Source organism: Loxodonta africana, chromosome 10 (genome assembly GCF_030014295.1).
Source record: "Loxodonta africana isolate mLoxAfr1 chromosome 10, mLoxAfr1.hap2, whole genome shotgun sequence".
NCBI lineage: Eukaryota > Metazoa > Chordata > Mammalia > Proboscidea > Elephantidae > Loxodonta > Loxodonta africana.
Window position 1 is genome coordinate 27421529 of NC_087351.1, and position 27100 is coordinate 27448628.

Consider the following 27100-nt stretch of genomic DNA (forward strand, 5'->3'; position numbering starts at 1 on the left):
CAGTGACCAAGGTATGCTGCAAAGATATGAGTTTAGAAGGAGCTCAGAGGTCAAGGGACTTAGCTCCTAGAGGCCAGTTTAGTTTGACCAAAACAACAAAAGGTTCTAAAAACCATAATAAGGCCCTAGAGGCAAAGAGGAAAATGAGAGTGGAATATTTTCTGTTTAATAACTGTGCAATCTTGTTGGTCACTTTACAAATATTAGAAGTAATATTTCAAAATAGACAAATAACGATAAAATAATTTTATTTTATTCATAGCGATCATCATTAAAAGTCAATGTGTTTAACTTTTGCATAGATAAATGGTAGGAAAATATACCCAAGTACTTCATTTTTAAACAAAGATTTCACTTTATAGAGGTTCACTCCAGTGGCCAGACCTTAAAACAGAAACCAATAAAGTATTTACCAATTGATCATAAATTATTTAGGGAGGGGGGGCCAAGATGGTGGAATACCCAGACGCTTCCTGCAATTATTCTTACAACAAAGACCTGAAAAAACAAGTGAAACAATTATATTTATGACAAGTTAGGAGCCCTGAACATCAACGGCAATGTTAGAAAATGGACTGAGTGTCAGGGAGAGGGAGAGATGGTTCAGAAGTGGAGAGGAGTTACCAGACCTGGATCGCCACGATCCCTCGGGCATCATTGCAGGGAGCAGCTGCAGAGAGCGGATGGTAGCGCTTGGTTGCAGTTTCCTCAGGGAGAAGGAGCCAGCCCCAAATCCTACTCTAACCTCCTGAACCAGTAAAGACTGGCCATCTCAGCAAAAGCTAAGTATTTGTGTATATTTTACCATGCCCCCAGCCCCCAAGTCAGCTTTGGTGGCTGTTGATTTCTCTGGGCCTCAGATAGACTGTGTTGAGTTTTTTTTTTTTTTGGAGTAGGAATAAATTCACAATTTGGGGAAAAGATAATTTGCCAGCTCCACTAACCAAGGGAGCTCAGGACAGAAGTGGCTCCTGTCCAGGAATAAACTGTCCATGGAATTTGAATAATTTTCCCCCCAGCAGGGACCTGCGTGGACCTATTTCAAGAGAATAGGCCCCTGTGGGCAGACTGCAACCATTTCAGCAATGTGGTGAAGAGGTGGGCATTTGATATTTGACTCCACTTTGTCTATTAAATGGGGTCCTCATCTACCCACATCAGGGGACTAAGGACGGGTGGCTCCACTCAGGTCACACAGCTACCCTTGACAGGGGTCCAAGCATAACTGATACCTCCCAGCCCTCAAAACCAAAATCATTGGGTACCCATGGTCTGTCTGCAGAACCCACCCACTTGTACTCTCTAGGGGACAGGGACACACTTTCCTCAGAGACATTTGTGGGAAGTTGTCAGCCCCCTGCCTTGTTCACAGTGTGACCCCATGCTGCAACCAATCAAACACCTGGAAGCTGAAGAATACAATGTGTAAAAACCACTGGGTTGCAGAAGAAATTAAGGGTAGAATAAAGAATTCCATAGAATCCAATGAGAGTGAAAACACTTCCTATCAGAACCTTTGGGACACAGTGAAAGAAGTGCTCAGAGGTCAACTGATGTTAATGAAAGCACACATACAAAAAGAAGAAAGGGCCAAAATCAAAGACTTATCCCTACAACATGAACAAATAGAGAGCAACAAAAGAAACCCTCAGGCACCAGAAGAAAGCAAATAATAAAAATCAGAGCAGAACTAAATGAAATAGAAAACAGAAAAACAATTGAAAGAGTTAAAAAGACCAAAAGATGGTTCTTTGAAAAAATTAACAAAATTGATAACACAAACAGAGGTAGAACAACTGAATTGACCCGTAACAAAAGAAGAGATTGAAAAGGTAATTAAAAAACTCCCAGCCAAGGTGGAGACAAGATGGCAGAACAGACAGACGCTTCCGGCGAGCACTCTTTATAACAAAGACCCGAAAAAACAAGTGAAACAAGTATATTTGTGATAAGCTGGGAGCCCTGAGCTTCAAAGGCAAGCTTAGAAAACGAACTGAGGGGCAGGGGGAGGGACAGACCGTTCAGAAGTGGAGAGGAGTTACCAGACCTGAATCGCGGGGAGCCCTCAGGCACAATTCTTGGAGCAGCACCAGCGGCAGGCTGGTACTAGCGTTTTGCCACTGTTTCCTCAGGAAGAAGCAGTCAGCCACGCAGCCTACTGACACCTCCGGAACCTGAGAAGAATGGCGCTCTTGGCAAAAGTTAAGTACTTGCGTATATTTTACTGAGCCCCCCAAACCCTAAGCCGGCTTCAGAGGCTGAATTCCCTGGGCCTGAGATAGGCAGTGTTGAGCATCTAGAGCCATCCCCCCAGCCTTGGGGAAAGAAAAAATTTGCAATTGGGGGGAAAGATAATTTGCTAGCTCCATTAACCAGTGGAGCTCAGGACAGAAGCAGCTCCTGTCCAGGCATAAACCGCCCATGGACTTTGAGCACCTTTCCCTTCTGCATGGACCTGTGTGGGCCTTTTCGGGAGAGTAGGCCCTTGTTGGCAGATGCCAACCATTTCAGTTGTGTGGTGGAGAGGTGGGTGTTTGATGTTTGACTTTCTTTTGCCTGTTAAACAAGGATGTCACCTACCCACATCAGAGACCTAAGGACTGGTAGCTCCACTCAGGTCACCCACACACCTGTGACAGGGATCCAAACATAACTGATACCTCCCAGTCCTTATAACCAAAAACTTTGGGTGCCTATGGTCTGTCTGCAGAACTCAACCACCTGCAAGCTCAAGGGAACAGAGACGTGCTTTTCTCAGAGACACTCAGGGGTTGGTTCTCAGCTCCCTGCCTTGTTCACACATGACCCCCTGCTGCAATCAGATACCAGTACATACTCCAATCACCCATGCCCCTCTAAGACTGTAGGATAGAGCCTGTACCACACACCTGATGATCAGCAACCTGGAAACCTGGGATGAATTCATACAAGAAAACTGAATGGACTCCTAGACTGCTGTACCTGATAACAGCTCCAGCCATGTGAAGACAGGATGTCAGAGCTCCAAGGGTGAAAATAATCAAGCTAGCTCACTCAAGCAACCCATAGGGGTATACCAAAACAAAACAAAGCAAGAAGCTAGGACACCGTAAGCAAGCATAAACTAATACAATAACTTATAGACGGCTCAGAGACAACAGTTAATATCAAGTCACTTAAGGAAACAGATCATGATCTCCTTAACAGGCTCATAAAAAACAAAGAATCAAGGGATTTTCTAGACAAAAGTGCATTACTGGAATTACCAGAGCCAGAATCCAAAGTTTAATATACAGAACCCTTCAAGATATCAGGAAGGAAATGAGGCAATACGCAGAACAAGCCAGGAACACACAGATAAAGCAACTGAAGAAATTAGAAAGATTATTCAATAACATACTGAAAAATTTAATAAGCTGGGAAAATCCATAGATAGACAGCAATCAGAAATTCAGGAGATTACAAATAAAATTACAGAACTAGACAACTGAATAGAAAGTCAGAGGAGCAGAATTGAGCAACTAGAAGCTAGAATTACTGAACTCAATGGTAAATCACTTGGCACTAATATATTTGAAGAAAAATTAGATAAAAGAATTTTAAAAAATGAAGAAACCTTAAGAATCACGTAGGACTCTCAAGAGAAATAACCTACGAGTGATTGGAGTGCCAGAAAAGGGAGGGATAACAGAAAATACAGAGATAATTGTTGAAGATTTGTTGGCAGAAAACTTCCCTGATATCATGAAAGATGACAAGATATCTATTCAAGATGCTCATCGAACTCCACATAAGGTAGATCTTAAAATAAAGTCATCAAGACATATTATAATCGAACTTGCCAAAACCAAAGACAAAGAGACAATTATAAGAGCAGCAAGGGATAAAAGAAAAGTCACCTACAAAGGAGAGCCAATAAGAATAAGCTTGGACTACTTGGCAGAAACCATGAAGGCAAGAATGCAATGGGATGACATATTTAAAAATATTGAAGGAAAAAAATTGCCAGCCAAGAATCATATATCCAGCAACTGTCTCTTAATAATGAAGTGAAATCAAGGCATTCCAGATAAACACAAGTTTAGGGAATTTATAAAAACCAAACCAAAACTACAACAAATAATAAAGGGCATTCTTTGGTTAGAAAATCAATAGTATTAGGTATCAACCCAAGACTAAAACACTGGGCAGAGCAACCAGAAGTCAACTCAGACAGGGAAATTCAAAAAAACAAAGCAAGATTATTTTAAAAAAAAGCTCAAAACAGGGTAACAGTGATGTTATTATACGAAAGAAGAAAACATTAAAATAATAAAGAGTGACTAGGAAATGTAATCATACACCTTCCCTATGGAGAGGAAGAAAATAAATAAATAAATAAATAAAAGTTAGGTTTAAACTTAGAAAAATAGGGGTACATTATAAGGTAACCACAAAGGAGACAAATTACCCTACTCATCAAAATAAAATACAAGAAAAAAATAGGGACTCAGCAGAAACAAAATCAACAACAACGAATATGAGGAAAGGACAATATATAAAGAAAATCTACTCAGCACATAAAATTAAGTGGGAAAAAGAAACTGTCAACAACACACAAAAAAAGACATCGAAATGATAGCACTAAATTCATACCTATCCATAATTACCCAGAATGTAAATGGACTAAATGCACCAATAAAGAGACAGAGTGGCAGAATGAGTTAAAAAAGATCTGCCTATACGCTGCCTACAAGAGACACACCTTACATTTAGAGACACAAACTAAAACTCAAAGGATGGAAAAAATATATCAAGCAAAGAACAATCAAAAAAGAACAGGAGTGGCAATATTAATTTCTGAAAAATAGGCTTTAAAGGTAAGTACATCAGAAAGGATAAGGAAGGATGCTATATAATGATTAAAAGGACAATGCATCCAGAAGATATAACCATATTAAATATTTATGCACCCAATGACAGGGCTGCAAGATACATAAAACAAACTCTGTCAGCATTGAAAAGTGAAATAGACAGCTCCACCATAACAGTAGAGGACTTCAACACACCACTTTCAGTGAAGGATAGGACTTCCAGAAAGGAACTCAATAAAGACACGGAATATCTAAAGGCCACAATCAACCAACTTGACCTCATAGACATATAAGGAACATTCCACCCAACAGCAACCAAGTGTACTTTCTTTTCTAGTGCACATGAAACATTCTTTAGAATAGACCACATATTAGGTCATAAAGCAAGCCTTAGCAGAATCCAAAACATTGAAATATTACAAAGCATTTCCTCTGACCCTAGGGCCATAAAAGTGGAAATTAATAACAGGAAAAGCAGGGAAAAGAAATCAAACACTTGGAAACTGAACAATGCCCTGCTCAAAAAAGACTGGATTATAGAAGACATTCAGGATTGAACAAAGAAATTCATAGAATCCAAAGAGAACGAAAACACTTCCTATCAGGACCTTTGGGACACAGCAAAAGTGGTACTCAGAGGCCAATTTATATCAATAAAGGCACACATGCAAAAAGAAGAAAGGGCCAAAATCAAAGAATTATCCCTACAAATTGAACAAATAAAAAGAGAGCAACAAAAAAACACACATGGGCACCACAAGAAAACAAATAATAAAAATTAGAGCTGAACTATACAGAAAAAAAATTGAAAGAATTAACAAGACCAAAAGCTGGTTTTTTGAAAAAATCAACAAAATTGATAAACTACTGGCCAAACTGACAAAAGAAAAACAGGAGAGGAAGCAAATAACCTGGATAAGAAATGAGATGGGTGATATTACAACAGACCCAACTGATATTAAAAGAATCATATCAGATGACTAAGAAAAATTGTATTAAAACAAATTTGAAAACCTAGAAGAAATGCATGAATTCTTAGAAACACACTACCTACCTAAACTAACACAAACAGAGGTAGAGCAACTAAATAGACCCATAAAAAAAAAAAGAGACTGAAAAGGTAATCAAAAAACTCCCAACAATAACAACAAAAAAAAGCCCTGGTCCGGAGGCTTCACTGAAGAGTTCCACCAGACTTTCAGAGAAGAGTTAACACCACTACTTCTAAAGGTATTTTAGAGCATAGAAAAGGATGGAATACTACCAAACTCATTCTATGAAGCCACCATATCCCTGATACCAAAACCAGGTAAAGACACTACAAGAAAAGAAAATTATAGACCTATATCCTTCATGAAAGTAGATGCAAAAATCCTCAACAAAATTCTAGCCAATAGAATTCAACAACATAACAAAAAAATAATTCACCATGACCAAGTGGGATTCATACCAGGTATGCAGGGATGGTTCAACATTAGAAAAACAGTTAAAGTAATCCACCGCATAAATAACACAAAAGACAAGAATCACATGATTTTATCAATTGATGCAGAAAAGGCATCTGAAAAGTTCAACACCCATTCATGATAACAGCTCTAAGCAAAAACGGGAATTGAAGGAAAATTCCTCAGCATAATAAAGGGCATTTATGCAAAGCCAACAGCCAACATCACCCTAAATGGAGAGAGTCTCTGAAAGCATTCCCACTGAGATCAGGAACCAGACAAGGATGCTATTTATCACCACTCTTATTCAACACTATGTTGGAGGTCCTAGTCAGGGCAATTAAGCTAGACAAAGAAATAAAAGGCATCCAGATTGGCAAGGAAAAAGTAAAAGTATCTCTATTTGCAGAAGACGTCATCTTATACACAGAAAACCCTAAGGAATCTTCCAGAAAACTACTGAAACTAATAGAAGAGTTCAGCAGAGTATCAGGATACAAGACAAACACACAAAAATCAGTTGGATTCCTCTACACCAACAAAAAGAACATCGAAGAGGAAATCACCAAATCAATGCCATTTACAGTAGCCCACAAGAAGATAAAATACTTAGGAATAAATCTTACCAGAGATGTAAAAGACTTATACAGACAAAACTACAGTACACTTCTGCAAGAAATCAAAAGAGACTTACATAAGTGGAAAACATACCTTGCTCATAGATAGGAAGACTTAACACTATAAAAATGCCTATTCTACCAAAAGCGATCTATACATTTAATGCAATTCTGATCCAAATCCCAACAACATTCTTTAATGAGATGGAGAAACAAATCACTAACTTCATTTGGAAGGCAAAGAGACCCCAGATAAATAAGGCATTACTGAAAAAGAAGAACAAAGTGGGAGGCCTTACTTTACCTGATTTTAGAACCTAATATACTGCCACAGTAGTCATAACAGCCTGGTACTGGTACAACAATACATGGACCTGGGGAACAGAATTGAGAATCCAGACATAAATCCATCCACATATGAGCAGTTGATACTTGACAAAGGCCCCAAAACAGTTAAATGGGGAAAAGACAGACTTTTTAACAAAGTACTGGCATAACTGGATATCCATTTGCAAAAAAATGAAACAAGACCCAAACCTCACTCCATGTACAAAAATGAGCTCAGCATGGATCAAAGACCTAAATATAAAATCTAAAATGATTAAGGTCATGGAAGAAAGAATAGGGACAATATTAGCAGCCCTAATACATGCCATTAACAGTATACAAAACATTATTAAGAATGCAGAAGAAAAACTAGATAACTGGGAGTTCCTAAAAATCAAATACCTATGCTCATCCAAAGACCTCACCAAAAGAGTGAAAAGACTACCTAACAAACCAAAGAACCAAAACCAGTGCCGTCAAGTCGATTCCGACTCATAGCGATCCTATAGGACAGAATAGAACTACCCCATAGAGTTTCCAAGAAGCACCCAGCAGATTCGAACTGCTAAACCTTTGGTTAGCAGCCATAGGACTTAACCACTATGCCACCAGGGTTTCCAGACTACCTACAGACTGGGAAAAAGTTTTTAGCTATGACATTTCTGATCAGCGCCTGATCTCTAAAATCTACATGATACTGCAAAAACTCAACTAAAAAAAGACAAATAACCCAATTAAAAAATGGGTGAAAGATGTGCATAGACACTTCACTAAAGAAGACATTCAGGTAGCTAAGAGATACATGAGGAAATGTTCACCATCGCTAGCCATTAGAGAAATGCAGATCACTACTACAATGAGATTTCATCTCAAGGCTGGCATTAATCCAAAAATCACAAAATAATAAATGTTGGAGAGGCTGTGGAGAGATTGGAACACTTATACACTGCTGGTGGGAATGTCAAATGGTACAACCACTTTGGAAATCAATTTGGCGCTTCCTTAAAAAGCTAGAAATAGAACTACCATACAATCCAGCAATGCCACTCCTTGGAATATATCCTAGAGAAATAAGAGCCTTTACAAGAACAGATATAAGCACACCCATGTTTATTGCAGCACTGTTTACAATACCAAGAAGATGGAAGCAACCAAGGTGTCCATCAACAGATGAATGGATAAATAAATTACGGTATATTCACACAATGGAATACTACGCCCTGACAAAGAACAATGAGGAATCTGTGAAACTTTTCATAACATGTAGGAACCTGGAAGGCATTATGCTGAGTGAAATTAGTCAGTTGCAAAAGGACAAATATTGTATAAGACCATTATTACAAGAACTTGAGAAATAGTTTAAACTGAGAAGAAAACATTCCTTTGTGGTTACAAGAAGAGGGAGGGAGAGACAGTGGGAGAGGGGTAGTCACTAATTAGATAGTAGGTAAGAACTACTTTAGGTGAAGGGAAAGACAGCAGACAATACAGGGGAGGTCAGCACAACTGGGCTAAACCAAAAGCAATGAAGTTTCCCAAATAAACTGAATGCTTCGAAGGCCAGTGTAGCAGGGGCAGAGGTTTGGGGATCATGGTTTCAGGGGACATCTAAGTCAATTGCATAATAAAATCTATTAGGAAAACATTCTGCATCCCACTTTGAAGAGTGGCGTCTGGGGTCTTAAACACTACCGAACAGCCATCTAAGACGCATCAATTGGTCTCAACCCACCTGGAGCAAAGGAGAATGAAGAACACCAAGGACACAAGGTAATTACGAACCCAAGAGACAGAAAGGGTCACATGAACTAGCGACTACATCATCCTGAGACCAGTTAACTAGATGGTGCCTGGCTACAACCAATGACTGCTCTGACAGGGAACACAACAAAGAACCCCTGAGGGGTCAAAAGAGCAGTGGGATGCAGACCCCAAATTCTTGTAAAAATATCAGACTTAATGGTCTGACTTAGACTAGAAGGACCCCGATGGTCATGGCCCCCAGACCTTATGTTGGACCAGGAAGGAGCCATTCCCGAAGCCAACTCTTCAGACGTGGATTGGACTGGACTATGGGTTGGAGAGGGATGCTGGTGAGGAGTGAGCTTCTTGGATCAGGTGGACACTTGAGACTATGTTGACATCTCCTGCCTGGAGGGGAGATGAGAGGACAGAAGGGGCTAGAAGCTGGCGATATGGGCAAGAAAAGAGAGAGTGGAGGGAGAGAGTGGGCTGTCTCACTAGGGGGAGAGTAATTGGGAGTATGTAGCAAGGTGTATATAAGTTTTTGTGTGAGAGACTGACTTGAATTGTTAACTTTCTCTTAAAGCACAATAAAAATTATATTACAAAAAAAAAGCTCCCAACCAAAAAAAGCCCTGGCTGTGACGGCTTTACTGCAGAGTTCTACTAAATTTTCAGAGAAGAGCTAATGCCACTACTACTAAAGGTATTTCAGAACATAGAAAAAGATGGAATCCTCCCAAACTGATTTTATGAAGCCAGCATATCACTGATACCAAAACCAGGTAAAGACACCACAAAAAAAGAAAATTACACACCTACATCCCTCATGAACTAAGACGCAAAATCCTCAACAAAGTTCTAGCCAAAAGAATTCAACAACATTTCAAAAAATACTTCACCATGACCAACTGGGATTCATACCAAGAATGCAGTGATGGTTCAACATTAGAAAAACAATTAACATAACCCATCACATAAATAAAACAAAAGACAAGAACCACATGATTTTATCAATTGATGCAGAAAAGGCATTTGACAAACTTCACCACCTATTCATGACAAAAACACTGAGCAAAATAGGAATAGAAGGAAAATTCTTCAACATAATAAAGGGCATTTATACAAAGCCAGCTGCAAACATCATCCTAAATGGAGAGAGTGTGAAAGGATTCCCAATGAGATCGGGAACCAGACAAGGATGACTTTTATCACCACTCTTATTCAACATTGTGTTGGAGGTCCTACCCAGAGCATTTAAGCTAAATAAAGAAATACAGGGCATCCAGATTGGTAAAGAAGAAGTAAAAGTATCTCTATTTGCAGAGGACATGATTGTATGCACAGAAAACCCTAAAGAATCCTCAAGAAAACTACTGAAAGTAATAGAAGAGTTCAGCAGAGTATCAGGATACCAGATAAACATACAAAAATCAGTTGGATTCCTCTACACCAACAAAAAGAACATCAAGGAGGAAATCGCCCAATCAATACCATTTACAGTTGCCCTCAAGAAGATACAGTACCTTCCAATAAATCTTACCCGAGATGTGAAAGACCTATATAAAGAAAACTACAAGACACTACTGCAAGAAACCAAGAGACCTACATAAGTGGAAAACATACCTTGCTCATGGATAGGAAGACTTAGCATAGTAAAAATGTGTATTCTACCAAAACTGATCTACATATTTAATGCAATTTCCATCCAAATTCCAATGACATTTTTTAATGAGATGGGTGGAGAAACAAATCACCAACTACATATGGAAGGGAAAGAGGCTCCAGATAAGTAAAGCATTACTGAAAAAGAAGAACAAAGTGGGAGGCCTCACTCAACCTGATTTTAGAAACTATTATACAGCCACAGTAGTCAAAACAGCCTGGTACTGGTACGACAACAGATACATACACAAATGGAACAGAATTGATAATCCAAACATAAATCCAACCACATATGAGCAGCTGATATTTGACAAAGGCCCAAATTCAGTTAAAGGGGAAAAAGACAGTCTTTTTAACAAATGGTGCTGGCATACCTGGATATCCATCTACAAAAAAAATGAAGCAAGACCCATACCTCACACCATACACAAAAACTAACACAAAACGGATCAAAGACCTGAATGTAAAATCTAAAACAATAAAGATCATGGAAGGAAAAATAGGGACAATGCTAGGAGCCCTATTATCTGGCATAAAGAGTATACAAAACATTATTAACAATGCAGAAGAGAAACTAGATAACTAGGAGCTCCTAAAAATCAAACAAAGACTTCACCAAAAGAGTAAAAAGATTACCTACAGAAAGGGGAAAAAGTTTTTAGCTATGACATTTCCAATCAGTGTCTGATCTCTGAAATCTACATGATACTGCAGAAACTCAACTACAAAAAGACTAATAACCCAAATAAAAAATGGGCAAAGGATATGAACAAGCACTTCACTAAAGAAAACATTCAGGTAGCTAACAGATATATAAGGAAATGCTCATGACCATTAGCCATTAGAGAAATGCAAATCAAAACTACAATAAGATTCCATCTCACTCCAACCAGGCTGGCATTAATCCAAAAAACACAAAATAATAAATGTTGGAGAGGTTGTGGAGAGACTGCAACACTTATGTACTGCTGGTGGGAATGTAAAATGGTACAACCACTTTGGAAATCGATTTGGTGCTTTCTTAAAAAACTAGAAACAGAATTACCATACGATCCAGCTGTCCCACTCCTTAGAATATATCCTAGAAAATTAAGAGTCTTTACATGAAGAGATATATGCACACCCATGTTCATTGCACCACTCTTTACAATAGCAAAAAGATGGAAGCAACCAAGGTGCCCATCAATGGATGAATGGATAAATAAATTATGGTATAATCACACAATGGAATACTACGCATTGATAAAGAACAATGATGAATCCATGAAACATTTCACAACATGGAGGAATCTGGAAGGCATTATGCTGATGAAATTAGTCAGTTGCAAAAGGACAAATATTGTATGAGACCACTATTATAATAACTGGAGAAATAGTTTAAACAGAGAAGAGAAGAAAATATTCTTTGATGGTTATGAGAGTGGGGAGGGAGGGAGGGAGGAAGAGAGGGAAAGGGTTTTCACTAATTAGATAGTAGATAAGAATTATTTTAGGTGAAGGGAAAGACAACACAATACAGGCAAGATAAGCACAACTGGAGTAAACTAAAAGCAAAGATGTTTCCTGAATAAGCTGAACCCTTCGAAGGCCAGTGTAGCAGAGGTGCGGGTTTGGGGACCATGGTTTCAGGGCACATCTAAGTCAACTGGGATAATAAAATCTATTAAGAAAACATTCTGCATCCCACTTTGGAGAGTGGCGTCTGGGCTCATAAACGCTAGCAAGCGGCCATCTAAGATGCATCAATTGGTCTCAACCCACCTGGAGCAAAGGAGAATGAAGAACACTAAAGACACAAGGTAATTATGAGTCCAAAAGACAGAAAGGACCACATAAGCCAGAGACTACATCAGCCTGAGAACAGTTAACTAGATGGTGCCTGGCAACAACCAATGACTGCCCTGACAAGGAACACAACAGAGAATAAACCCTGACAGAGCAGGAGAACAGTGGGATGCAGACCTCAAATTCTCATAAAAAGACCAGGCTTAATGGTCTGACTGAGACCAGAAGGACCCCAGAGGTCATGGTCCACAGACCTTCTGTTAGCCCAAGACAGGAACCATTCCCAAAGCCAACTCTTCAGGCAGGGATTGGAGTAGACTGTGGGATAGCAAATGATACTGGTGAAGAGTGAGCTTCTTGGATCAAGTAGACACATGAGACTATGTGACCATCTCCTGTGTGGAGAGGAGATAAGAGGGCCGAGGGGGTCAGAAGCTGGCAGAAAGGACACAAAAATAGAGAGTGGAGGGAAGGAGTGTGCTGTTTCATTAGGGGGAGAGCAATTAGGAGTATGTAGCAGGGTTTATATAAATTTTTGTATGAGAGACTGACTCGATTTGTAAACTTTCACTTAAAGAACAATAATTTTTTTTTTAAGTATTTATGTTAACAACCATACACGCAAATACTCTGGAGTCACTATAAGGCATTTTCAGGCTCTCTGTAGTTTTTTTTTTATGTAGTTAAAATACCATGTTGAGTAAAACATTGGATAGCAAAAGAGCATGTGTCATTTGTTTCTGAGCTTATAAATACATACAAATCAAAAAAATGAACAATAATTTTTTTTCCATAAATACTTCAGGCAGTGGGAATGCTAGGTGAGGAAACAGAGATTTTGACTTTAAATATTGTACACTTCTATCAGCCAGGATGCTGCCAGGATTCTCAAATTAGCTAACTTGAGAAGAGCTTAATAATGGGAATATTTACTAAGCTGGGGCTGTATGAGGGAAAACAAAGGCTGGAACACTATCCCAGGTAGTAGCAGGACAGAGGAGAGTTGTAAACCTAGAAATGAGGAGCTGAGTGGAGAGGACCACTGCAGAAGAACACAGTCAGCCCACTGTGTTCCTGCACGAAAGGATGAACATAAATGACCCAGTCTTCCTCACCATCATCCCTCATTTTGATTTCTTGCTAAAGTTCTGCATTGACTAAACCAAGCAAAAAACTAAAGACAAGGAAGCTTGTTATTGCAGCATGTTCAGGTTAGATTCGTAAGGCACAAAGTTGGGTGGAGAAGGGTTGAGCGGAAATGAAGGGACAAACAGGAGCTATGCTTTCATTCTCTATATCTACTCTTGCCTTTTATCCAAGAGAAGAATAGGACAGGAGAAATAGCATTGTCATAATCCCCATTTCTGTAGATAGACATAAGAATTATGTTGAGGCAGAATTTTCCTCACTTCATTTTAACCCCCATCATTACTTACAGGTACAGGGTACTCTCTACCTGGTGGGGAGGCCAAGACTTCATTCCTATAGGATATTATTTCTAAGAGGATCCTTTGTTAATTGAGCTGTCACTGTTTTCCATTGACAATAATTGTTGGATAAGAATACTTAGAAGCACCCCAGTTAATCCCCTGACTTCTGGACTTAATACTCCTTCTCCCTATTGTGTAACAGATGCCCAACTTCCCCTGGTAATTGGGATAAGTGACCTTCAGCAAGCATTACTGATCTTTGACCCAAGCAAGAGAGTTGCTTTGTCCTGATCTGCATCTTGAAGAGAGCCCTAAATTAGCCCTTCTCCACTCATGCCCTTCACCACAGGGTAAAGGTTTCAAGGGATCAAAGAGATGTACACACCTGGAGCCTTCATCACCCGTTCTAGGCCATATTCTGAGTCCGTAGAATGCAAGAATTACTTTCCAAATATTCCCAAGTCCACAAACCTATATTTTCAAGATTTTTATAACTAGATAGATAGATTATACAGAAAAGAATGTAGAGATACCACATGTATGTACCAACTTAGGGATAGAACATACTCTAGATTTTGTTAGCTTAATTTATAACTTTCAAATATTACTACATATTGGACGTGAGCTTCCATTTTGACTAATGCACCAGGCCCCACAAATTTCAGGGGCAGGTCTTTTCCTGCCCATTGGTTCTGTAACGTGTGGAGTTCACAGTGGTCAGAGTCAGTCTCATATGTGCTCTCTGGAGCACTAGGACCTCCAAACCTACTAAATCCAAATTTGCAAAAATAGTGAGGAAAATTTTCCCTGTAAATTTTTTGGCCCAATAATCAGTGTGACTTCTTCCACCTTGAATTCATGCATTCTGGCTATGGGAGAGGTGACATGATGTATTGTCACTGGTTTAAGGTATATACAGGGTCAAAGAGGACAGCAGCCCAAACTTGCTAAGGGTTTCTGTAAAAGTTTGAGAAAAAACTGAGCATTCAGCAGACCATTCCATCACTCTATCAAGCCAGTTATTTCTAAGTGATAGATGAAGTGCAGGGATTTGTGTAGACGTTAAGCCCATTGCTAAAATTTATTTGTATAAAAATGTGTCCAGAGGCAATATTGTATGTGATATTTTTTTTATAATATCAATAGATAAGGTAAGAGGGGAATTCTCTATGGCCATGAATGGTGGTTCTAGCAGATGACTATAGATAGGAAAGACAGATAAATATCAAGAATATGTATACGTATATCCCTATGAGGAAACCCTGGTAGCATAGTGGTTAGTGCTACAGCTGCTCACCAAAAGGTTGGCAGTTCAAAGCCACCAGACACTCCTAGGAAACTCTATGGGGGAGTTCTACTTTGTCCTGTAAGGTCGCTATAAGTTGGAACTGACTCAACGGCAATGGGTTTATATCCGTGTGAAGAGAAGCCTCTAACCCTTCCATAATACAAAGCTTTAACTCTATTCAACTTGCCCCAAGGAGGACAGCTAGTGCCCTCAAAAGACAGAAAAAGTGAAATAGTAGGAGACCAGGGAGTCTCAGCCAACTAGAGCCAACTACTCATGCAGGTTATTTTTGCTTTCCAAACTGGCTACTGGGCTTTTTCTTGTTCCAGACCCAACTCAAAACACATAGCTTTATGAATTAATATGTATTTGGGGCAACACACAAATATGGCATATGTTGCCTCCACAATTCAGAGAAATTCATCAAGGATTAGACCTCTTTTCTCTATGTAGGAATTGCAAGGTGCAGCAACTTTAGAATAGATATCCTGGCATGGCCCAAACCATTTACAGACTTCACTGATGCAGGAGACCCATGAACTTTTGCAGGATTCATCTCTCCTCATATGGCACAGATAGGTCTTACTAAGACATCTAGGGTACTTGCTACTGTTAGCTCACCAAGTTAAAACAGAATAATTTCATCAGTGTAATGGACCAACAGGATATTCTCTGTGATACCAATATCCTCCAGAACCCGCTCTGACAATAATATGAAAAGGATCAGGAAAATTATGTCAAAGTTTGGGTCCTTGGGAAGTAGTTTCTGAGACTGAGAACAGCAAACGGGAAGTTTACTAGGGAGTCTTCTCAGGATCAGTACTAGTTGGAGAATTAAGCAGGATTCGGCAGAGGGAAAAGTTAAGCAGTGGTATATTTACAAGACCTCAGCCAATCCTGTAGGGAGCTCTGAACCTGGGACGACCCTCCAGAATTGTCTCTAGTTGGGAGGTAACCAACCATTGGATACAAACCACTACAGGAAGGGAGCATGGCATGGGTAGCTCCCTTTATCCAAGGCAATTATCAAAGAGACTGATGAATGACATGTTATCAGGAGGGACCAGTCCCTAAAGAAGGACTTCATGCTTGGTAAATTCAAAAGAGGAAGACCCTCGATAAGATGGATAGACACAGCGGCTGCCATGATGGGCTCAAGAATAACAATGATTGTATGATGCAGGACAGGGTAGTGATTCGTTCTGTTTTACATAGGGTTGCTGTGAGTCAGAACTGACTCGACTGCTCCTAACAACAACAACAGGAGCACAAACTCAGAAACTACTATGTGATTGGCTCCCTTCTTTGGATAATTTGGTAGGTTCACTCTCATGTTACCTAAAGGAAGAAAATGAAGAAAATTCAAATTAATAATACTATATTAATACTGTCTATAAAAAGTAACTAAATTATGAAAGTCAAATATCACCTGAACATTTCACAAAAATCAAATAACATCGTTTTGGCACTAGTGCTGTAGTTACGTAAGAGCTGTCCTGCGGCCTTGCTAACACAAGGAACAGTGAGTGGTCTAATGAACTGGTATCCATGGTTCACTTGCTAGAAAACCACAGATGAATGGCATTTGATATTAAATTTCTGTATCAGTATGATCCGTGTTAACCGTCTTCTTCCTGAAGGAGTAATAACGAATCACATATACTAGACAGACACAGAAGACTATTCTCAGGACAAGAAGATTTGTCTGTTTTTGTAACTTCAGCCAGAAATTGTCTTTCTCTATTTTTACACTTCTCAAAATATTATTCATTCTTTAATGTCCAGTCAAACCTTCCTCATGACACGCCTATAAATCTACATTTACTTACTGGTCACATGTCTTTTCCTCCATATGATTATAAGCTGCTCGAGATTATAAATCATCATGCCCTTAAATTTTTATCCCTATAGTTTGCCCACACAATGTCTTGAAAACATTAGAGGATCATACAATGATTGCTGAATGGATGAATGATTGTGCTGAAGTAGTTCCTGTATATAATTCATTCTATTCAACAAATATTTATAAGACACCTACTAACCCAAAAACCCACTGCCATCGAGTCGATTCCGACTCATAGCGACCCTATAGGACAGAGTAGAACTGCCCCATAGAGTTTCCAAGGAGCGCCTAGCGGTACATAGACACCTACTATGTACCAGAAACTAGTCTAAGTACTGGGGTCATGGCCAAGAAGAAAATTGGCATCAATTCCTATCTTCATGGATTTACATTTTGGCAGAGACAGACAGACAATTAGAAAATAAACTAAAAAAGGAGATACATAGTATGTCACATGATGATTCTAGCATATATAGTGAAACTTCTAGAGTTATAAATGATTCTGATTTCAGAGATTGTGAAACACTGCAAAATCACTGGAGAGTTTTCATACAGAAAAAAAAAAGATCCCAAATCTACAAAATTATGTAACTTTTGGCAAAGTTTACATAGCTTAGCTGTGATGAATTTATTTTATTAAAACCTTAAGAAAGCTTTATTGCCAAAAATCAAGACTAGGTTTTCCATCTGTTATAATAGCATGACAAATTTATCTTGGTGTATTTATTTTATTCTTAATTAGAGGCAATAAATGTTATTTCATTACTTTCTGTGTGATCTTCCTAGTTAGAGATTTTGTAGCTCACGAGAAAAATATTTTATGATTTATCTGACTTCATGCACTGTATTATTTTATTATTTATTATTCATCATGGTGTGTGTGTGTGTCTTTGTATCCCTTTACTTATACCTACATAGAGATCATGTTAGTGACTGTATTCATTTTTACTGCTTTAAGAATAACAATTACTGCCTTTAAGAAGGTGTAAAGAGGATGTGTGTGGCTGTAGGGGGTTATATTTTTCTGGGTTTTTCATGTGCTTTGCCGGTCTACTAAGATAATTATACATGACAGACAATTTATATATTTACCAACTGATAATTCATCTATTATCTATTTATCAACTTTCAGGCTCTCTCTGCAACGTAGAAGTTAGTTACTTTAGTAAAAATTCATAATTAATACAGCTGATTAAAACTATACCAGGAGTAATAATAGCCAAGAAACATGACTGAGTATGCAAAGTAATAGGAACTGGTTTTGTTTAAGAAAGGAAGAAAGACAGAAGATTTATCCTGAGACAAAATGTCTGGTTATAACAGAATGTGGGAGTGGATAGTAAAAGAGAAAAATGAATGGATATAGAAAGCTGTAGAAGGTTTTCAGGAAGAAAATTCTGTTTGTCTTGGCTTCGAGTCCCTGTTATACATAGGGCCACTATGAGCCAGAACCAATTCAATGGCACCAAGCAATAACAGAGGTCCTGGATGGTGCAAACACTTAATGCACTTGGATGATAAACAAAAGGTTGACAGTTTGAGTTCACCCAGAGATGCACCATAGGAAAAACCTGGCAATCTACCACAGAAAAATTAGTCATTGAAAATCGTATAGAGTACTGTTCTACTGTGATACATATGTGGTTGCTATGAATTAGAATTGACTCAACAGTAAATGCTTTTGGTTTATGTTGTTGTTAGGTGCCGTCGAGTCTGTTCCGACTCATAGCAACCCTATGCACAACAAAACGAAGCATTGCCCTGTCCTGAGCCATCCTTACAATCGTTGTTATGCTTGAACTCATTGTTGCAGCCACTGTGTCAATCCACCTCGTTGAAGCTCTTCCTCTTTTCTGCTGACCCAGTACTCTGCCAAGCACGATGTCCTTCTCCAGGGACTGATACATGTCCAAAGTACGTAAGACGCAGTCTCACCATCCTTGTTTCTAAGGAGCATTCTCGTTGTACTTCTAAAACAGGTTTGTTTGTTCTTTTGGCAGTCCATGGTATATTCAATATTCTTCGCCAACGCCACAATTCAAAGGTGTCAATTCTTCTTCAGTCTTCCTTATTCATTGTCCAGCTTTCACATGCATAGGATGCAACTGAAAATACTATGGCTTGGGTCAGGCACACCTTAGTCTTCAAAGTGACATCTTTGCTCTTCAACACTTTAAAGAGGCCCTTTGCAGCAGATTTACCTAATGCAATGCGTCTTTTGATTCCTTGACTGCTGCTTCCATGGCTGTTGATTATGGATCCAAGTAAAATGAAATCCTCGACAACTTCAATCTTTTCTCTGTTTATCATGATGTTGCTCATTGGTCCAGTTGTGAAGATTTTTGTTTTCTTTACGTTGAGGTGCGATCCATACTGAAGGCTGTGGCCCTGGATTTTCATTAGTAAGTGCTTCAAGTCCTCTTCACTTTCAGCAAGCAAGGTTGTGTCATCTGCATAACACGGGTTACTAATGAGTCTTCCTCCAATCCTGATGCCCTGTTCTTTTTCATATAGTCCAGCTTCTCGTATTATTTTCTCAGCATACAGATTGAATAGGTATGGTGAAAGAATACAATCCTGATGCACACCTTTCCTGACTTTAAACCAATCAGTATCCCCTTGTTCTGGCTGAAGAACTGCCTTTTCATCTATGTAAATGTTCCTCATGAGCACAGTTGAGTGTTCTGGAATTCCCAATAGCTTCAAATAATGAATTTGGAAAGAAGCACTGAAGTGTGTTAAAATTTTGGCAAAGTTTACACAGCTTTAGCTGTGATGAATTTATTTTATTAAAACCTTAAGAATGCTTACTGCCAAAAATCATCTTAAATCAAGACTTGGTTTTCTATCTGTTATAATAGCATGACAAATTTATCTTGGTGTATTTATTTTGTTCTTAATTAGAGGCAATAAATGTTATTCTTTACTTTCTGTGTGATCTTCCTAGAGATTTTGTAGCTCACGAGAATAATATTTTGTGCTTTATCTGACTTCATGCACTTTATTATTTTAATAAAATACTGAATTACCCATGAAAGAGATAAAATTCCTTCTGCTAAGTTTAAGGTATTGTCACTCAGTTAGTAGGTAGCTATGCTACAACCATTCTTGCTCTCAGATACCTATAATACTTTTACTCTTGTCTTATACAAGTGACCAGTCATTCCTGAAAAATCTCTTGATTTGCCTTCCCAAGATTAGACCCTAAGTTCAGAAAAATAATAAAATGGGTAAAGAGACCAGAGAGCTTTAGGAGACCATAGTGAATGCAGAGGAGCTGCTTAGTAGAGATAAACAGAACATTCTATCGAAAGTATGTCCTGCAGGGAAATTACCAGAGAGTTCAACACTTGCTTTTACCTACTGAGCCCCTCAGTCATTTAGCCCAGCAAATACATTTTCTTTAAGTTAGCAACTGAATGTTTTCTAACTTGTGTTTCTCTTTACCCACAATGAAGCAAAGAGAAACAAGATATGATTTATGCACTTGCCCAACATTGTCTTCAAATGAATGAGTGGTGGCCAGAATTTTTAAGAAGTGAGGGAGAGAGAAGAAAAGTAAAGGAAAAATAAAAAAGAAGAGAAAATTTCATAAAGGCAAGTATTGTTATGTGAAACTTTGTTCAGGTTGTGTACATTTGCAAGGAAGGAGATAACATACTGTGTTCCTTACTGTGGGTCACTGTCACAAAGTGAAAAAGCCACTGTTTACGTGACTTTCCCCTTACCACTTAGCCACACTCTCCTCACTCACACTCCACAACTGAAGCCTTGTTACCAACACGTGCAAGTATATTAGAACAAGAAGCCTTCCACCGGAATGTGTTAATCACTATAATAGAGCAATTATAAAGACACAGGAATATAGGGAGGTTAGAGGGGATGAAGGGAATGGAGAGGAGAAGAAAGAAATGGAGAATGGGAAGGAGGAGAGAAAAAGATATCCAAAAGAGAGGAAGGAAATAGAAAGAAAAGGCTCCTAACTCAGGGTAAGGAGGAAGGAAGAGGAGGAAAGAGGAGGAAAGAGAAGGAAAAGGAAAATTTAGCATACTGCTCATGGAGGGGGTAGGGGGAACCACGGAGTGTTCCTAGTTCTCCCGTGTATTCCAAGAACACCTCACACAGTTTGTACCCAGTTACCTACTCATTGGACTACTGTGTGTCAGCTCTTCAAGGTTCTGCCCTCCTTGCACAGCCCTGGCAGGGACCAAAGTGGAGGTGTGGCAGAGAAGTAGCAGATTACAGTTAAAGGACTCAGTTTAATCCTCTCTTAGCAAATTCTCTATTTAGTACTGCCGGGAATTTCTGCCTATGAAAAAGCTGCTTAAAAAAAAAGAGAAAGGGAGAGAGACGTCTCCCTGTTCTGAAGTCCTTAAAGAAGCCTGCCCTCTTTTGTATTTCTATTAATTACTTCTAGTATTATTCCTTAAGAATTAAGGCACAGGTTATTATTATCTTTGGTTCATAAATACTTTATATGGAACTCCTTCTCTCTTTTCAGAAGTGAATGTTACTCACTTCTAAGTGAAAAAAGCAAAAGATTTGATGACAGTGTCAACAAATCAACACAACATAGAGCAAAGAGAAGCTTCTCTGTGCGATTGACCATCAACAACAGAACTTCAATAGTCAAGTGAGGATTCTTCACAATAAGGTCCATCAATTAAGAGATCTTCCTATAACTTATCAGCTGATTGCACACTCTCCGCATTGCCACCTTCATTTCTTGATTCCTGAAAGTGTAAATGATAGGATTCAGGAAAGGGGTGAGAACTGCATCAAAGATGCCCAGAAACTTATCTAGGTGTATGGATGGAGACGGCCATGTACAGAAGAATATCCAAGGACCAAAGAACAAAACAACAACAGTGATGTGAGCTGAAAGTGTGGACAGAGCCTTAGATAAACCAGCTGAAGAGTGTTTCTGAACACTGACCATGATGACAATATAGGAAATAATCAGTATGAAGAAGAAGCCCGCAGAGATGAATCCACTGTTGGCCGTGACCATGAACTCCAGCCAGTAGGTGTCTGTGCAGGCCAGTTTGATGAAGCGAGGAAGGTCACAGTAAAAGCTGTCCAACACATTGGGGCCACAGAAGGGTAAGTTTACTACAAAAGCCAATTGAACCACAGAGTGAATAAGGCCAACCACCCAGGCTGACACCAAAAAAGAGATGCACATTCGTGGGCTCATGATGGTCAGGTAATGGAGAGGCTTACAAATGGCCACATATCTGTCAAAGGCCATGGCTATGAGCAACACCATCTCCACACCACCAATGACATGGATGAAGAAGATCTGAACAATGCAGCCACCAAAGGAGATGACTTTGCGCTTTCTGAAAACATCATAAATCATCTTGGGGGAAGTGACAGAAGAAACACCCAGGTCAATGAAGGAGAGATTGGCCAACAGGAAGTACATGGGGGAGTGTAAGTGAGGGTCAGAAGTCACTGTAAGGACAATGAGGGAGTTGCCCATCATGCTTGCCACATAAAACATTGAGGAGAACACAAAGAGGACAAGTTGGATCTCCCAGGAATTGGACAGTCCCAGGAACACAAACTCTGATACCACAGGGTGATTTGCGCCATCCATTGGTTTTGCCGGTGGTGCTATCTAAAAGAAGAGAACAGAAAGAAATATAAATTATGAGTATTATATTAATAATCTAGAAGGCTAAAAGTCAAAATTATGAAACCCTATCTCCTCAGTTGCTGCAACAATGAGCTGAAGCATAGCAAATATTGTGAGAGTTGCTCAGGACCGGGCAGTGTTTCTTTCTGTTGTATATATGGTCGCTGTAAATCGGAACCAACCTGATGACCCCTAACAACAACATCTACACTTTGGCATTTCATCCAGCCTTACACGCTCATGGACCCTAAAACTGTGTTTACACAGAGTATTTGGTACCTGCCATGTGGAGCAGTTCTCTACCAACAAGTTGACTCTGCATTTAACACCTGTGATGATTAATTTCTTCTATCAATTTATCTATCTATTGTTAGTTGCCGTTGAGTTGGCACTGACTCATGGCAACCTTATGTATAAAGTAAGGTTATAATAACTTAAAATATCTAGGATATGGTACCCAGTTTTTAATGAATGATTAACCTTGTTGATTCTGTGAAGGTATTTTGTAGAGGTGGTTAAAATCTCCAATGAGTTGACTTTAAATTAAGGCATTTACCATTGATAATGTGAGTGGGGGTTTCATTCAAGCAGTTGAAGGCTGTAAGAGACAAAACTGAGGTTTCCCAGAGAAGAATTTCTGCCTCAAAACAATAGCATCAAGTCATGCTTGAGATTCTATCCTGCAAGCCTGCCCTAAAATGTCGGACTTTAAACCCCCACAATCGAGTGATCTGATTCCTTAAAATAAATACCCAAATATGTTAAGTAACTTGACCAGAATCAAATTTATTTAATATTAGAACTAGAACTAGAACCAAGGTCCACTGACTCCAAGATGAGTAAGCCTATTGATGTTCAGTTGATTTTGACTCGTGACAACCCTGTGTGTTGCAGAGTAGAGCTGCTCCATGGGGTTTTCTTGGCCATGATCTTTACAGAAACAGATTGTCAGGCCTTTCTTCTCTGGCACCAGTGGGGGATTTAAACAACTAACCTTTAGATTAGTAACCAATTTCCATTGAGTCGATTCTGACTCATATCGACCCTACAGGACAGAGTAGAAGAGCCCCATGGGGTTTCCAAGAAGCAGCTGGCTGATTCAAAACGCCAACCAAAAAGTTGGCGAGCTCTTAAACACTGTGCCACCAGGGCTCCTTTAGGTTAGTAGTCAACAAAAACCACTTGGAGCACCCAGGGACCTGTACAAGATCAATAATCGTCCCAATTTCCTTCTTACTTTCATTTACCTGTAATTATCCAAAGATTCATTCAGTCCACACAAAATCCTGTGGCAGAGCGATGACAGAAATTATTCAGGAGAGATGAGCCCCTTTTATGGCTAATAACTGTCATATATTGAAACACCAATGACAGCTGCTTAGCCTCCATGATTAACTATCCCTGACAACTGTCTACCAATTAATTAATGTACCTCTGTGTTCCTGAGAAAATTGGCACTTTGCTAAAACATTTGCTTTTACACTAATTGTTTGGGTGAATACCCCCTTTTGGAGCAAATGGTCTTCTAAACAGACTCATACCAGAAAAATGCCAGTTGGATCTGCTCCAGCCACCTTTATTTCTTCAGAGGGAACTGAAATCTCTGAAGAAGTTCCAGCTAACCACGTGTTAGTCTGTATTCAAGTTTCATCTCCTTCAGGAAATCACTGTTAACTACTCCAACCAATTTGTTTTCTGTTTCTTGTGTTTCATTTTAACCCAAATGAATCTGTGATATTTCTTTATAATCTCCAGAGTACTGAAAAGTGCTGGATACAGTGAACAGCTTGAGTCTACCGTTTGAACCATAGTATACTGACCTTATCGTCAGTCTCAGTGTGGATACAGAGACTCTAGACTCATCTGGGGTTTGACACTAAAAATAGACTCTTGTGTATGATTGTGTCATTCTTTGAATTTATCTCTATTTTCACATTTACAACAACTTATAGCAATTATTTTTATTATTTTTAATGAAGCTATATGGTATAATGAATCGAATATAGCTTCAGTATCTGAAAAAAACTGTATCTTATCCAGCTATGTAACACTTGATGGTATTAGGTTGCATACATTTCATCTGTGAGCCCTTTTACCCATCTATAAAACAGAAATGATGAATGTTTCATGGAACTATTATGAAAATGTAAAATAAGATGTGTCATCAAATTCAGTTAATTCTTCTTCTGAAATGCATCTGGTAATGGAATTAACCTACCTGTCCACAAAAAAGGAATAGATAAATGAATTATCATGTATTAATATGATGGAATGAATTGCTTAGAAATTAATCTGAGTGAACTAGATTTACATTTCTCATCATGAATAAATCCAGAAAATGTAATACTGAATGAGGAATATCAAATTATAAAATAATACTTATAACTTTTTTTAATTTTTGAAGAATCAATAGTTATTATATATTATTTACAAATATGTACATATGTAGAAAATGTATACAAAGTTGAACAGGAAAGATACCCAACAACTTCAGAACAGTGAGTTTCTTTGAGGAGAGAGAAAGGGGAATTTAATAGAAGCAGAGATATCAACTGAATTAGTGATCATTTACCATAAAAATTTAAAATTCTGATTAAAAACAAAGATAAGTGTTCATGTGTTAAATCTGGAAGTAAAGTGCACAGTATCAATCACATAGTTTTGGTACTTTTTAAAATCATTGATACATATCGCAATGCTTTTTTTAATTTAATGCATGTGCCATGTCTCTGTTCCTTTCTCTTCTCACTGTCCCTGCTTGCTCTCATCAGCCTCCATTAGGGCCATTGCAAAGCCTCATCACCATTCTCTCCTTCTACTTTTTATCTATTCCAACAGACATCTATCCACATGCAAACAGACCTGAGATAGTGTTAATAGTTTAATGGATCCTTTTTGCCTCCACATGGCTGCAAGCTTCTAAAAGAGCATTCAAAGCAATTTGGAATCTAGTTCTTTCTGAACTAATTTTTGACATTTCTCCTACTCCATTTCTTGCACCACGTGGCTCAGAAAAACCTGTTTATTACCTAAAAATGCTGCATACTCCACAGGCTCTATGCTTTTGAACCTACTTGTCTATCTTCCCCAGCTCACCTTCTACCACATCCACCTGCTGCTCTTCTCTCTCTGGGTAGAAATGAAACTTATGCTTCAAATAACCAAAAACCTATTGCCACCAAGTCTAATCTGACCATAGCAGCCCTATAGGACTGAGCAGAACCACTCCATAGAATTTCCAAGGAGTGGCTGGTGGATTCAAACTGCAGACCTTATGGTTAACAGCTGTAGCTCTTACACACTATGCCACTAGGGCTCCTTCTAAAACAGTGATAGGTACAGCAAATGATGAAGCCACAGTGGCACTGTGGTTAAGAATTTGGCTGCTAACTAAAAGGCCAGCAGTTCCAAACTAGAAGCTGCTCCTTAGAAACCCAATGGGATGGTTCTACTCTGTCTAATAGGGTCACAATGTGTTGCAATAAACTCAACAGCAAAGGGTATAGTTTGGTTTTTTGTTTTTGTTTTTTTTCTTTCTTTATAGCAAATAATGTATTTATAATATCACAGTTCAACGCAAATACGAGAGGATATAACTAGAAGATGATTGAAACTATGCCCAATGAATGAAGAAACTGGGTAGAGTTGTAAAAAGAAAAAATAGAAAATAGGGAATTACAAAAGAGAAGAAGAATTTGGGGAAAAAAAGTAAAAGTGATTCAAATGAAAAACCTGAAAAGAAAGAAGAAATGAGAAAAGTATGAATATAATGTATAAAAGGAAAAAAATATTTTAATTTAAGCAAAGGTTGTTTAGGAGCTCTGGTGGCATGGTGGATAAGTGCTCAACTGCTAACTGAAAGATGGGGGTACAAACCCACCAGCCTTTCCTCAGGAGAAAGATGTGGCAATCTTTTATGGTAAACTTTCCAAAGATTACATCCTTGGACACCGTATGGGGCAGTTCTACTCTGCTCTACAAGGTCACTATGAATGGGATGCCACTCGATACCAACAGTTTTTTTTTGAAGAGGTTGTTTTTAGCTTCCTGGAGTGGGCTCCAACTCATAGCGACTCTCATGTGTAACATATCGAAGGGTTGCTCCATCTTGCACCATCTTCAAGATCACTGGCGTGCTTGAGTCCACTGTTAAAACCATTGTGTAGTGCTTACCAACCTAGGAGGCTCATCTTCCAACATTATAGCAGATAATATTTTGTTGTGATCCACAGAGTTTTCATTAGATGCATTCAAAAGTAGTTCACCAGGCCTTTTTTCTTATTCTGTCTTGGTCTGAAACCTCCACTGAAACATGTCCACCGTGGGTGACATGGCTGGTATTTGAATACTGGTAGCATAGCTTCCAACATCATAGAAACACACAAGCCACCACAAGACAACAAACCGAAAAATGTGTGGCATAGAGGTTGTTTAGGAGATAAAATTTACATTAATTTCTAGATCCACTCTTCAGAAATTGATAA

General features: G+C 38.8%; 1 protein-coding gene across 1 annotated transcript; it reads right to left on the reverse strand.

Annotated features, from left to right (window-relative positions):
- Window positions 1–21616: 21616 nt before the first annotated feature.
- On the reverse strand, window positions 21617–23463 carry LOC100676452 (olfactory receptor 4F3/4F16/4F29-like). Its single transcript, XM_003418620.3, has one exon. The coding sequence runs from the start codon at window positions 22575–22577 to the stop codon at window positions 21639–21641; it is 939 nt and encodes a 312-aa protein (XP_003418668.2). The 5' UTR covers window positions 22578–23463; the 3' UTR covers window positions 21617–21638.
- Between the last annotated feature and the right edge of the window lie 3637 nt (window positions 23464–27100).

Bases quoted from the DNA above. Each gene is read 5' to 3' on its own strand.
- LOC100676452 (XM_003418620.3), bottom strand. From the start codon at position 22,577: ATGGATGGCGCAAATCACCCTGTGGTATCAGAGTTTGTGTTCCTGGGA.